The following is a 14,608-nucleotide window of genomic DNA, read 5'->3' as shown; positions in this document are numbered from 1 at the left end:
CATTGTACCGCATACAAAACTTATGTACCACATTTCCACAAGGCTTTCCATTTTATTCATTGTAGAGTCACGAGTTCAGGTGGTTCTTTTAGCTTGCAAGGAAGATACAGTCTCACCAGCCTTCTTAATAGTCTGCTGACTTGAAAATAGTAGAGACAGTAGATAGAGTCAAGATGGTGGCCAGCAATGCTATAGCTTTCTCGTCTCTCTCGTGTCTGTGAATAATATCCAGCTTCACTTCGAGAGTAAGAGACTTCCTGGTCTTCTTAGGAATGCTAGGCCACATTGCAAGGAGTTTTGGTGGGAAGTTGAGCGAGTGAAGATGAGCTGCTGCTGACACTGTTATGGGAGTGAGTGGTGCGTGTTGTCCACGAGAGGCTTGATCTTGATCTTGATCTTGATTCTACAGGTGTCCCAGGATTTCTCCTGAGGCAGGCCTAGTATTTGTGGCTGCTAGTGTATTCAAAAGCTTGTCGGCTTGCATGATACGGTGGGGCTTTCAAACTCGGAAAAAAATTACCTGGATAAAACTTCGTTAAAGCGAGTTTGGTGTTCGTTAAATGAGCAGATGGTAGTAAAATGAAACCTTCGTTGTAGCGAAATTTCGTTGTGTGAACCTTCGTTAAACAGGGGTTGTCTGTACTTGTTCCGTACCTATTCATTTTCAGGCAACATTTCTGGTGTGTGGTACAGTTCTTTCTCTGACACAATACATATAAGCTAATAATAAAAAAGTTTTAAAAATGCAAAAATTTCCAGTATTAGCTTATGTGAATAGCACATCCACCATCAACAAAGCACAAGCAGTCATGTTGACCAGTGTTTAGGTGTTTGAGATGCCAAATGATTAATTATTTTATGAATTTTTTTTACTTGTAAGGAATCATCTATATACAGGCAACCCCTGCTTAACGAAGGAGTTACGTTCCTAAAAAAACATCGTTAAGCGAAACTTCGTTAAGCAAACCGATTATAACAAGTTTAATCCCTGACTTGAACTTCCATTGAGAGTAAACAAAGCGAGAGTGCACCATAGTACAGTGAAAGGTTTAATGAAAGTAAAAATTATGAAGTTAAACATTTAGGCAGTTTAATCTAAGTCATTATAATGTACACTAATATATTTATGTACGTTACTTTATAATGTTGATGATCTTAATTTATGAAGGGAGGGAGAGTGAAACGAGAAAGACACTAGCTGGCAACCTGTGGAATGTAAACAAAGGGCACATCATTGTATCACATACAAAACTTATGTACCACATTTGCACAATGCTTTCCATCTTATCCATTGTAGAGTCATGAATTCAGGTGGTTCTTTTAGCTTGCAAGGAAGACACGGTCTCACCAGCCTTCTTAATAGAGTCTGTTGACTTGAAAATAGTAGAGACAGTAGATGGAGTCAAAATGGTGGCGAGCAATGCTATTAGTTTTCTTAGCTCTCTCGTGTCTGTGAATAATATCCAGCTTCACTTCGAGAGCAAGAGACTTCCTGGTCTTCTTAGCAATGCTAGGCGACACTGCAGGGCGTTTTGGTGGTAAGTTGAGCGAGGGAAGACGAGCTGCTGCTGATGCTGTTATTGTTTTGAACAGGGGGAGTGAGTGGTGCACGTGTTGTCCACGAGAGGCGCTAGTGTATTCAAAAGCCTGTCAACTTGCGTGATACGGTGAGGCTTTCAAACTTGGAAAATGTTACCTGGATAAAACTTCGTTAAAGCAAGTTTGGTGTCCGTTAAATGAGAAGATGGTAGTAAAATGAAACCTTCATTGTAGCGAAATTTCGTTGTGTGAACCTTCGTTTAGCGGGGTTGCCTGTATAGATCACTCACACTACAACTTAGTGCAGTAAAATAAGAACAAGCATCTATATATAGATGATCCAACAAAAAGTCTCGTTTTCAAAATGTCTATTTATAGATCCTCCGCTGGAAATGGGTTAACCACTTCACTACTGTTCCGGATATCATAGGACTCTCTGAGTCAAAGAGGTCTGGCAGCGGCAAGATCAATAGCAAGAATTTTACTTACTAATGGCCTGGAATGATCAATGGTCACCACGTCAAAGGGGTAGCCATAGGCATCTCCAGCAGACTGCAGCCATCCGTTGTAGAGGTTACTCCAGTTGATGAGCATATAATGATGGGACTAAAGCTGAGGCATAGTCTAGACTTCATATCTGTTGTTGCAGTATATACTCCCACTGAGATGTGTGAAACTGATGAAAAGGTGTTCTATGCCAAACTCGACTCTGTACTGGAACAGTGTCACTGTCATGATGCACTTATTGTCTTGGGCAACTTTAATGCTGTCATTGCCATTGAGAGAGCCAGCTACGAGCTATTTGTTGATCCCCATGGCTCTGGTACCAGGAACGATAACAGCTCTTTCCTTCTGAATCTTGCAAGATCCAGAAGGTTGAGAATTGCAGGTTCTTGGTATCAGAGACCAGTGCTATACCGCTGAACTTGCTATAGCTATGCCAGAAGGGTAGCAAAGGAGATCAACCATATCCTTGTTAGTACACATTAGCGGATCCTCCAGAACCAGAGTGCCAAGTTCTTTGTGACTGATCACAGGCTTGTTGTTGCTACACTCAAGCTACATGTCAAGTCCAGAAAGCCTCCAAGATGCAACCACACTGTGTTTCATTTTGAGAAACTGAAGGACTTGACATGTGCCCAGGAGTATGCAGTGACAGTCTCCAATTGGTTTGGAGTGCTCGATACCATCAAGGACCCGGTAGAGCTATGGGATACCTTCAAACATAAGACTCTTGAGGTTGCCAAGGAATGCGTTGGGGAGTGCCCAAGGTCACGGAGTGCCTTCACCTCAGTAGAGACACTTGACAATATTGAGGAGAGTTGCACTGCCAGACTTGCTGGGAACTGTGAGCAATACAGGGCTCTGTCAAGTAGGACTAGAGCTTTCCTGAGGAGAGACAAGGAGATATGTCAGGGGTCTCGCTGAGGATGTAGAGTGTCATTTAAATGCTAATGACCTCTGACCTGCCTATCGAGCCCTGAAGAAATGCCGCTCCAAATCTATATCTCAGGCAAGCGCTATCCAAACAGCAGATGGTTGCCTCGTATCAGATGCAGATAGGGAGATGGCTCACTGGGTGGATCCTCCAAGCAGACAGCTCCAAACTGCAGGGTTACAGATGCTGGATGCTGATCCACCCACTGATGAAACTACACCCTCCATTGATGATGTCAAAGAGGCTGTGGCAAAGTTGAGGGGGTAGAAAGGCAGCTGGCGTCTGTAACATCAGTGTGGAGCTGTTCAAAGGAGGGGGTGAGGCCATGATCTGTCAGTTACATGCTGTCTTGACTGCTGTATGGCAGTCAGGAGGAGGTAGTAGACACCTACCAAAACAATAACTTACTCCCAGTGAAATCTAATAGCACTAGTTCAGGAGGTGCTGTGAAACATCCATTAAAGCTAGTTGTGATCTCGTTGAACGAAACCTTTGTGTCTCACAACTCAAGGGGGTAGTCACAGCCTACCCTCTAAAGACAGCTCTCCTTCTTCACACAAAACTACATGCACTTACCACACATACACCCTTCACTCCAAATAAAAATTTAAAAGAAAAATGGGACCCAAAATAAACAACACCTCGGAGTCCCCCCTCTGGGGAGGGGACCAAAAATGTCCCCAGGTCGGACACCTCTCCTGTTGAAGACCACAAATGCCTTGACAACTCCCTCAACTTTTTCTACATTAACTTCTGCATCATTCGCAGTCTTAGATCTAATTTTCAATCTGTGGAACACCACCTCTCCTCTACTAAACCTCATCTTCTTTTCCTCACTGAATCACAGCTGTCTGAGGCAACTGACAGTAGCCCCTTCTCTGTTCCCTCCTACTTTCTCTATTCTCATTTTCATTCCAAAGCTGGATGTTGCGTCTATGTACGCAACGACTTTACTTGCTCTTGTGCCCACGCTCTTGAGTCTTCCGAATTTTTCACCATCTGGCTACGACTTAACAGTCATTCTCAAACTAAATTCATCTGTGCTGTTTATCTCTCCCCTAACTCTTCTGATTATAGTAATTTCTTCGACTACTTAACTTCTAAAGTGGAGCACATTCTGTCCCTCTACCCTTTCGCTGAAATTTCCATTCTTGGAGATTTCAATGTTCACCACCAGCTTTGGCTTTCCTCTCCCTTCACTGACCACCCTGGTGAACTAGTCTTCAACTTTGCTATCCTCCATGACCTAGAGCAACTGGTGCAACACCCTACTCGTATTCCTGACTGTCTTGGAGACACGCCCAACATTCTTGATCTCTTCCTCACCTCTAACCCTTCTGCTTATGCTGTCACCCTTTCATCTCCGTTGGGCTCCTCCGATCACAATCTCATTTCTGTATCTTGTCCTATTTTTCCAATCCCTCCGCAGGATCCCCAAAGCGAAGGTGCCTCTGGCGTTTGCCTCTGCCAGTTGGGGGACCTGAGGAGGTATTATGCTGATTTTCCTGGAATGATTATTGCTTCCGTGTCAGAGACCCATCTCTTTGTGCTAAACGCATAACAGAGGTGTTAGTATCTGGCATGGAGGCATACATTCCTCATTCTTTTTCTCAACCTAAACCTTCTAAACCTTGGTTTAACTCAGCCTGTTCTCATGCTATACATGATAGAGAGGTTGCCCACAAAAGGTACTTGAGCCTTCCATCTCCTGAATCTCATGCACTTTATATCTCTACCCGGAATCATGCCAAGTCTGTTCTTCAACTTGCCAAACAATCTTTCATAAATAGGAAATGTCAAAATCTTTCAAACTCAAACTCTCCTCATGACTTCTGGCATCTAGCCAAAAACATCTCAAATAACTTCACTTCTTCATCTTTTCCCTCCTTTATTTCATCCTGATGGCACCACTGCCATCTCTTCTGTCTCTAAAGCTGAACTCTTTTCTCAAACCTTTGCTCACAACTCCACCTTGAACGATTCTGGGCTTGTCCCTCTCTCTCCTCCTCCCTCTGACTATTTCATGTCTACAATCAAAATTCTTCATAATGATGTTTTCCATGCCCTTGCTGGCCTAAACCCTCAGAAGGCTTATGGACCTGATGGGGTCCCTCCTATTGTTCTCAAAAACTGTGCTTCTGTGCTTGCACCTTGCCTGGCCAAATTCTTCCAACTTTGTCTATCGACTTCTGCCTTTCCTTCCTGCTGGAAGTTCGCCTACATTCAGCCTGTTCCTAAAAAGGGTGACCGTTCTAACCCCTCAAACTACCGTCCTATAGCTTTAATCTCTTGCTTGTCTAAAGTTTTTGAATCTATCCTGAATAGGAAGATTCTCAAACATCTGTCACTTCACAATCTTCTGTCTGATCGCCAGTATGACTTCCGTCAAGGTCGCTCTACTGGTGATCTTCTGGCTTTCCTTACTGAGTCTTGGTCATCCTCTTTTAGAGATTTCGGTGAAACTTTTGCTGTTGCGTTAGACATATCAAAACCTTTTGATAGAGTCTGGCATAAAGCTTTGATTTCAAAACTGCCCTCTTACGGCTTCTATCCTTCTCTCTGCAACTTTATCTCATGTTTCCTTTCCGACCGCTCTATTGCTGCTGTGGTAGACGGCTACTGTTCTTCTCCTAAACCTATTAATAGTGGTGTTCCTCAGGGTTCTGTCCTGTCACCCACTCTCTTTCTATTATTCATTAATGACCTTAACCAAATATCTTGCCCTATCCACTCCTACGCTGATGATACCACCCTACATCTTTCCACGTTCTTTCAGAGACGTCTTACCCTTCAGGAAATTAACAGATCACGCGGGGGACGCCACGGAACGCCTGACTTCCGATCTTTCTAAAATTTCCGATTGGGGCAGAGAAAATCTAGTAGTTTTCAATGCCTCAAAAACTCAATTCCTCCATCTATCAACTCGACACAACCTTCCAGACAACTATTCCCTCTTCTTCAATGACACTCAACTGTCTCCCTCTTCCACAATGAATATCCTCGGTCTGTCCTTTGCTCATAATCTTAACTGGAAACTTCACATCTCATCTCTTGCTAAAACAGCTTCTATGAAATTAGGTGTTCTGAGGCGTCTCCGCCAGTTTTCTCGCCCTCCAACTGCTTACTCTGTATAAGGGCCTTATCCGTCCCTGTATGGAGTACTCTTCGCATGTTTGGGGGTTCCAGTCACACAGCTTTGCTTGATAGGGTGGAATCGAAAGCTCTTCGTCTCATCAACTCCCCTCCTCTGACTAACTGTCTTCAGTCTCTTTCTCACCGCCGAAATGTTGCATCCCTTTCTATATTTTATCGCTATTTTCATGGTAACTGTTCTACTGATCTTGCTAACTGCATGCCTCCCCTCCTCCTGCAGCCACGCTGCACAAGGCTTTCTTCTTCCTCTCATCCCTATTCTGTCCAACTCTCAAATGCAAGAGTTAACCAGTACGCTCAATCATTCATCCTTTTCACTGGTAAACTCTGGAACTCCCTCCTGCATCTGTATTTCCGAATTCCTACAACTTGTCTGGCTGACGGTTTTGGCACTTCTTGTACTCTTTGGAGAGCCAGAGCTCAAGTGGGCTTTTTTCTAACTTTCTTTTTTTTGCCCTTGGCTGGCCCTCTTCCCTAGGTGGAAAAAAAAAAAAAAAAAAAAGGCACCATTCCCCCTAGCTGGAAAAAGGGGTTGGTCATCTCTAACTGGAAGGGGAAAGGGGACCATCAGAACTGAAACAACTACTATGGTATAACACTGCTCAGCATTCCAGGCAAGGTGCTTGGCCATTTGCTGTTGATGCATTTCCCCAGTCACCAGCTGAAACATCAGAAATCTGAACAGTCTGGGTTCACACCCACCAAGTCAACAACTGACCGTATCCTAGTGCTTCACGTACTGGTGGAGCAGCCTATGTCGATCTCAAGAAGGCATTTAACTCTATGTATCGAGACACTCTGGGATCTTCTGCTTCTCTGTGGGATTCCTGCAAGGATTATTGGTCTATTAACTGGCCTCTACTCTGGGACTGTGAGTGCTGTGAAGTGTGGAGGGGGCATGTCCAGCTTCTTCCCTTTGAATACGGGAGTGAGGCAGGGATGTGTGCTTGCTCCATCACTCTTCAACATTTGCATGGACTGGGTACTAGGCAAAATTGTAGACCAAAGTAACTGTGGAGCATCTGTTGGCAATACTGAGATTACAGATCTTGCTTTAGCTGATGATGCACTAATCTTTGCTGAGTTACTGGAAGTTCTGGTAATTTGGCTTTAGAGGCATTGCACAAGGAGGCAAAGACCTTGCGACTCTAGGTTTCCTGACCCAAAAGCAAAGTTCAGGTGTTTGGAGGCTTGCTGGATGAAACAGTACAGTCTGTCCCTGCATGTGGTGAGGACGTCGAGATCTTGGAAAACTTCACATACCTTGGTAGTGAAGTGCATAACGACAGTTGTACTGCAGATTGGCCTGGCCCACAACGTTATGGACTTGCTCAACACGAGTATTTGGCATTGTTGATACCTGTGCAGACAGACAAAGTTGCTGGTGAGATATGGATGCTGAAAACCAATCTGAAGAGGCAAATTGATGTCTTTGGTACTAGATGCCTTCGCAGGAGCATTGGGTTCCATTGGTATGACCGTTTCAAATCAGCGATTGCACCACGAGACTGATTCAAGGCCAATTACCAGCATAGTCTGTCAACGCCAACTGTGACTACGTATATGGGCATGTGGTATGCTACCCAGAAGCCAATCCTGCATATCTGGTTGTCTCCAAAAGGGTTAACCCAGTATGGAGGAGGCCAAGGGGACATCCACAGAACTCATGGCTGCAGCAAGTCAATGCCTTCTGCTAGGAGTTACTTGGAATGGGAAGGGAACCTGCATGGAGACTCGCGAGATGTGACCGCCTGGAGTGATGCCATAGGATATAGGCAAGGCAATGCACCCCCCGGCATATGCCCCCCCCCATGACTGATTGATACTGTTCTGAACACACGTATGTGATATGGAGATCCTGTAGCATATACTATCACACACTACACTATGTGATGGAGCAAACTTAACCATTTTAGATGATAGCTGGACCTAAACATAAACACAGCATCAAACTGTCTTATTGGTTCTTAGTTACATAATGTTTGATTTATATATTTTGACATACAATTATTATTTTTGTTGTTAAAATATAATTTTAAAATTCATTTAAATTTATTTGATTGGTTTTTGGTAAAAAAAAAAAAAAATTTAATAGCAAATGTATTTTGTTCTCAAATGAAAGTTTCTTTCTCCAAGGGCACATAAAGTCGGAAATTTTATGCATCATATGAATAATGGAAACAAAGTGAGGGTGCGCACAGAGCTGGAAATGTATTAACTGACGTGTGCACTAAAAGAGGACCTCTGCATTATGAAAAGTTGACTACATAGGTTAGCTACACAAATGAAAACCTTGGATTCACACCAGTAGTATCACTACCTCTCATCTCCAGAAGCATAACAGTAAACAGGAGGTAGTGGTGAAGAGGAAGCAGAAAGTACTTAGACCAAGATTACTAGGCAATGTGTTTACAGGACGGCTGTAGGATCTTTAAACTTTAAAATCTTATCCTGAATTTTTTTTTTCCATCGAGAAACCTACTACTTTGTTAGCTTTTAACCAAAGCAAGTGATCTTTGTTTTGTTGTAAAGAAGAAATTTATCTATTTTTCTTGTAACTGAAATAAATATATTTAGTTTCAAACATTTCCTACTATTTTTTTCTCTATATATCACCAGGTTGTCAGAGAACTTAAAAGTAAAATTTACACTGAAATGGAGAGCATTTAGAGAAAAATTTTTCTCAAAAAATCGTTCTACAATAGTAACTCCTTCAAAATGCCAGAAAACTGATGACTCCAGAATATTGACTGCCAGAACTTTGATAGTCAACTGTATTATAATGCATGGGCAGAGTATGTGAAACAGCTGAGACTAACAAGGCACATGATAATGAAGGCCATAGTGAAGTGTGAAAGGAACATGATTGAATCTTTGAGGGTGAAAGGCATGGAAGGTGGCTATGAATGGCATGAATGGTACATGAGAATGCTTTGTTGGTGTGGGAGTCTGAAAGTGAATAGTGAAATGGTGAAGCTATAACAAAGAAGGAAGGAATGAGAGAGCAATCAGACAGCTCTGGAAAGAAGTGGTTTCCATGTGGACAGGAGAGCTGAGGATAATATATTCGTGGTGAATGAGACGATCGAGAGAAGAAAGGATAGAAGTAAACTATATTTAGGTTTTCAGGATATAGAGAATGTGTACAATGGGGTGGATAGAGAAATATTAGGTAGTCTTAGGAATGGTTAGTTTGAATGCAAAGATAATCAACATAGTGCATAGCATGCATTTTAACATGATAGCTGAATACAAACAACTATATAGAAATAAGATGAGTGAAGATTGAGAGGAGTTAGGCAAGAATGTATAACGTCATCAATCCTTTTTAACTTGTATACAGAGGAGTTAGCAGCTAGAATGAGAAAAATAAATGCAGGAGTAAGTGCCGGGAATGATATGTGAGCTTCTTTAATTACCATATTTGATAGCTCATAAGACACACCTTTTCTACAAAATAAAAAGCCTCAGGAAATCAGCCCTCAGTGGTTGGTGGTAATCTATGGCAACAGAGGCTCCAAAATCAAACCCCAGATATCTTTGCACATGTAGACAAAGTGATGATTGGTACTACACCACAAAAAAATCTTTCTTTCAAAGTAACAATATATAGTACGTCATACTTTCCAGTGATTCATTTAGAATGACACCAGTCACAAAGAATTTGCCTGAATGACCATACACCACACACTGCATGAACCAAAACAAGACATGTGATCGCCGATTCCCCCCAAAATGATAAATCTTTAAAAATTGTTGTCAATGTTACAAACACTTTGTGACAGGAGTGTATGGATTTAAATTACTCAGAGTGAGAAGCTCTATAAGATGAGGAGGGTAAGAGAAGCCATGGTGATTATGGCATAACACTGTAATAATACCAAAACTCATAAGGGCTGCCTCCTCTCAGTTTTCTGTGGTCTTTGAACTGCATGGTTGTATCCATTTTCAAATTGGTTCAGTGAAGCTCTCCCATTGTTATTCTGATACTTTTACACCAAACTCAACATGGCTTTTCTTAACCATTTCATCATTTAGAGCTTCTCATTCTAAGTAATTTGAATCCAATATATAACCATTGCAAAATGTTTATAAGGCTGACAACAAATTCTAAAGATTAATAGTTTTTAGGGGACTAAGCTAATGCTCTGCCACATCAGTGTGTGTGATGGAAAGGCAGGCACTAAAGAATGCCATTAGGTGTGTTTGTTATTTTTTCAGTATATAGGATGCACCTTTTTCCACTACTTTTACCTACTGTGTGCCTTATTATTGCTTATATTGCTGGTATTATTATCATTACCAGTATTATTACTTAAAAAAAAACAATAATAAATTTATTAATTCTACTATTTCAGTATCTTATTTTAAACTATGCAAGTTAAATTGCACTATCTATGAGGACAAGATACCAATATATACATTATGTAGAGATCAATAACAGTGAGCGAGTTATTTTGGTTAGGCACTGTAACAGCCAGGGTCATATGGTGCTGAGATCAGTAATAAGCATGTCTCACTCATAACAAGACAAAGCAACTGGAAATAATAATAATGCATTTACATTTACTGTAAATAATGGAAAATAAAGTACTCAAGAAGCCCTATTGTACATTACAGTACTTGAATCATAAATAGAAATATTTTCCTGACTTCAAAGCCCCAATATACATTTCATAATACCCAGACCATATATAGGCATATCTTCCTCGTCTCAAGGCCCTATCATGTATACACATCACAGTACCCAAATCATAAACAGGCATATCTTCCTCACCTCAAAGCCCCAATGTACACGTCATATAGAGTACCATTAATGAAAAAATAGACATGTACTCAAAACAAGAAATTTAAAGCAATTGTAAATCATGGAAGCAATTGTAAATCATGGAAGATAAAGCATGCCCAAGAATATCAGAGTCCCAATATAGACATCATGCACAGTACCCAAGCCATAAATAGGCATGTCCTCATTCTGTGCTTGACATTTTCAATTGCATTAATACTTGTTTCCGATGACCTACATGAACAAGAAGTTTTAATGAAGTCAAGTAGTGGCTTTGATAGAGAAATAGGGAAATTATTCTCAGCAAGGAAACTACAGATTCTACTTTCAGTTAATATCTTGTAGGCTGCAGGTCATTGATTTGAAATAAAACAATCACTGACACTTCTCTGAGACTTCATATTGCTGTGCTTTCCCCACTCCTAACAGCTGTTGGGGTGGCTGCAGCATAAGCCAAGAGGGATTCGTACGTGTGCTGAGGCGAGGCAAGCCAGTTGAGATCACACCAGGCAGACACAGGAAAAACAAAAGCATATGACATTCACCAGCACTTCATTATATGTCACAACCAGGAATCTTAGTACAATGCCAAGCGGGGTAGTCACAAGCACACTTTCACAACACTCAGTCGCTAGCACAGGATGCAAGGTGGAGCGCAGGTGCAGACTTGGTCAGAGGTGCAGTAGGTAGTACAGCCAATCCAAGTTCAAGGTGGCAGTGGAATGCCAGTACCCCACTATCCATGTCACCTCTGCACCTCTGTCCCAAAGCCATTCGCCAGTTCGTGTACTCGGATGATGTATTCGAACTGTCTCACACACACATGCACACACGCATGCACTACAAAAAATGGCTACAAAAATGGTCCCAGAACTTCAAGAGATGACATATGAGGAGAGACTAAAGGCTATGGATCTTCCAACATTGGAGCAAAGAAGGGAAAGAGGGGATCTCATACAAGTTTATAAATTGATAAACGGCATGGACCAAGTGGACAATGAGTATCTGATCCTGAGAGAAGAATATACCAGTCGAAGCACAAGATCGCACAGTAAGAAGCTCAGGAAGGGAAGATGTGTAAAAGATATTAAAAGTATAGTTTCCCGCAAAGGTATTGAGATGTGGAACAGTATGAATGAAGAAGTAGTGTCTGCAATGAGTATGCATAGTTTTAAAGTAAGATTGGATAAGTGTAGATATGGAGATGGGGCCACACGAGCATAAAGCCCAGGCCCTGTAAAACCAAAACTAGGTAAATACACCTAATGGCATTCTTTAGTGCCTGCCTTTCCATCACACACACTGATGTGGCAGAGCATTAGCTTGGTCCCCTAAAAACTATTAATCTTTAGAATTTGTTGTCAGCCTTATAAACATTTTGCAATGGTTATATATTGGATTCAAATTACTTAGAATGAGAAGCTCTAAATGATGAAATGGTTAAGAAAAGCCATGTTGAGTTTGGTGTAAAAGTATCAGAATAACAATGGGAGAGCTTCACTGAACCAATTTGAAAATGGATACAACCATGCAGTTCAAAGACCACAGAAAACTGAGAGGAGGCAGCCCTTATGAGTTTTGGTATTATTACAGTGTTATGCCATAATCACCATGGCTTCTCTTACCCTTCTCATCTTATAGAGCTTCTCACTCTGAGTAATTTAAATCCATACACTCCCGTCACAAAGTGTTTATAGCATTGACAACAATTTTTAAAGATTTACCATTTTGGGGGGAATAAGCTATAATGGACTGTGACCCCCCCCACACTTGTTATGGACTGATGGGCAATGAGGAACATCATTAGGTGTGTTTGTTTGTATATGTGTATTGTTACTTTGTTTGCACACGTGTAAAATCAGTCACGATGATTGGTTCATTTGTTTGAGCATGCAGCCACTGTCTAATAAAAATAATATATAATAAATCTAGGCAATCAAAGCAGTTTCTGGAGAGAGACGACTCAATTTGAATCAGTGTAGGGAAGATGTCTGTCAGCAATTATTTCCATCATATCACTAGATTTTATGAAGAAAAATAAGGTAATGACTTCATATAAATTTCTTAGCATTGCTAATCAGGTTAAGCTAGTCTGCTTTGGTTAGATCAGTTTAATGGTGTGAGATCAAGTTATTCTGTTCTACGGAAGTGGTGCATGTTACCTTAACTAGGTTACATTAGTTTAAAGTTAGGGTTAGGTTAATTTTGGCTAAATATATAAATTTTAATATGTTAGCTTGGGCAGCAGTGGCAGCAAGTACCTACTCTCCACAGCAGCAATGGTAAAAATTTGGGTCTGTTATTTTTGTGATACTTTGTGACAACAAAACTATTTTCTTCTGGTACATTTTGGTATGTTCTGTATTTTTTCTTATCACAATACAGTACTTTCTGAGGGGATACACTGTGTTTTTTGGGTGAATGTAGGAGGAGAGGAATATAAAACAGAAAGTGCTGATTTGCGACGGAAACGAAGTGCAGATTAATTCAAAACAGGTCGAAAACTTTCAGAAATATTAATAAGAAAAAAAAAAAAAAACTTCATCCTGAAGTGAGCGTATGAGGTAAATCTGTAAATTTACCAGTTGCTACTTACTTGCCTCTTTACCGTCACTGAAGTAAGCAATCACTATGGTAAATTTGGCATTGTGGACGGCATGTGGTTAATTGCTGGACTGGGAATAGATGGAGAGTGCTGCGCTCGTAGACGTTTGTCTGTTATAATATATTATGTCTTATTTAAGGGCGTTGTGTTTACAATAGCTATTTATCCTTGAATCAGGTCAGCCTTACCTGTAAATCCTATTACAAGGCATTCTTTGGCGATCAGTTCGGTTCAGTCTTGTTCTTGATCTTGATGTTACACGTGACGCAGAATTTCTTCTGCGTCAGGCCTTTGTATCGACAGCGCCTGTAGGGAAAATAAGAAAGAAAAAAAAAAAAAAAAGAAACACAAAACAACAAAGAGGGCAATCACCATCTATCACACCATTAGTTCCTGCATCTAGCACGCCACATTCTCTCCAAGAACTCTTATACAGCCTCAATCATCCTTTCATTCGTCTCCCCACAGAGTCCCAGCAGCACCACCATCTCCACTCTGTCATGCCCCAGCTCCCTCAGCACCACTTGCATCATCTCATACCTGTCTCTGGCATACTTCACACACTCCAACACCACATGCTCCACCGTCTCATCCTCTCCCATGTCACACATCTGGCACACTTTGCTGCGGGACTCAGACCATCTAGAATTCCTTGCATTCACATCCATGCACTGTGCCCTAGCTCGGAAGAGAAAGTCCCCACCCAGGCTTCCATCATACCACTTTTCATACATTGGGGCCTCTTTCTCTCTATACCACTCCAAGGTACTCTTTTGCTCAATCCTGTATTTCCAGTCACTCAATCCCACACCTTTCACTACTGTCTATCTCACACCACTTCCTTACACCCCATTCTCTACCATCTCCATTTCTAACTATCATACTCCAGTCCTTCTCTAAAAGTGCCTTCCTTCTACCTGCTGAAAAGCCCAACTAGCTATTAGACCACTCTTCACCACCATCCTGACACACTTTTTCCCCCACTTGCTACTCCTGACATTCCACAGAAACACTTTTCTCACTATTCTAGCATCATTCATTCGCTCTAACCTAGCCTTATACCTATGATGGTCTATGATCTTGATCT

General features: G+C 41.4%; 1 protein-coding gene across 3 annotated transcripts in view; it reads right to left on the bottom strand.

Moving 5' to 3' along the window:
• Positions 1-13,864, bottom strand: part of LOC123504504 (protein asteroid-like) — a 53,527-nt gene extending 39,663 nt beyond the window's left edge. Inside the window, exons 1-2 of one of the 3 annotated variants that reach the window (XM_045255075.1) lie at positions 13,710-13,833; positions 7,394-7,490 (exon numbers count right to left, since the gene is read on the bottom strand). In XM_045255075.1, coding sequence (XP_045111010.1) covers positions 7,394-7,490; positions 13,710-13,732 — 120 coding nt within the window. In that variant the 5' untranslated portion in view covers positions 13,733-13,833. The other 2 variants (XM_045255076.1, XM_045255077.1) reach the window with 2 other exon arrangements.
• Positions 13,865-14,608: the final 744 nt, after the last annotated feature.

This window comes from Portunus trituberculatus, chromosome 16, assembly GCF_017591435.1.
Source record: "Portunus trituberculatus isolate SZX2019 chromosome 16, ASM1759143v1, whole genome shotgun sequence".
Taxonomy (NCBI): domain Eukaryota; kingdom Metazoa; phylum Arthropoda; class Malacostraca; order Decapoda; family Portunidae; genus Portunus; species Portunus trituberculatus.
This window is presented reverse-complemented; position numbering and strand designations above follow the sequence as displayed.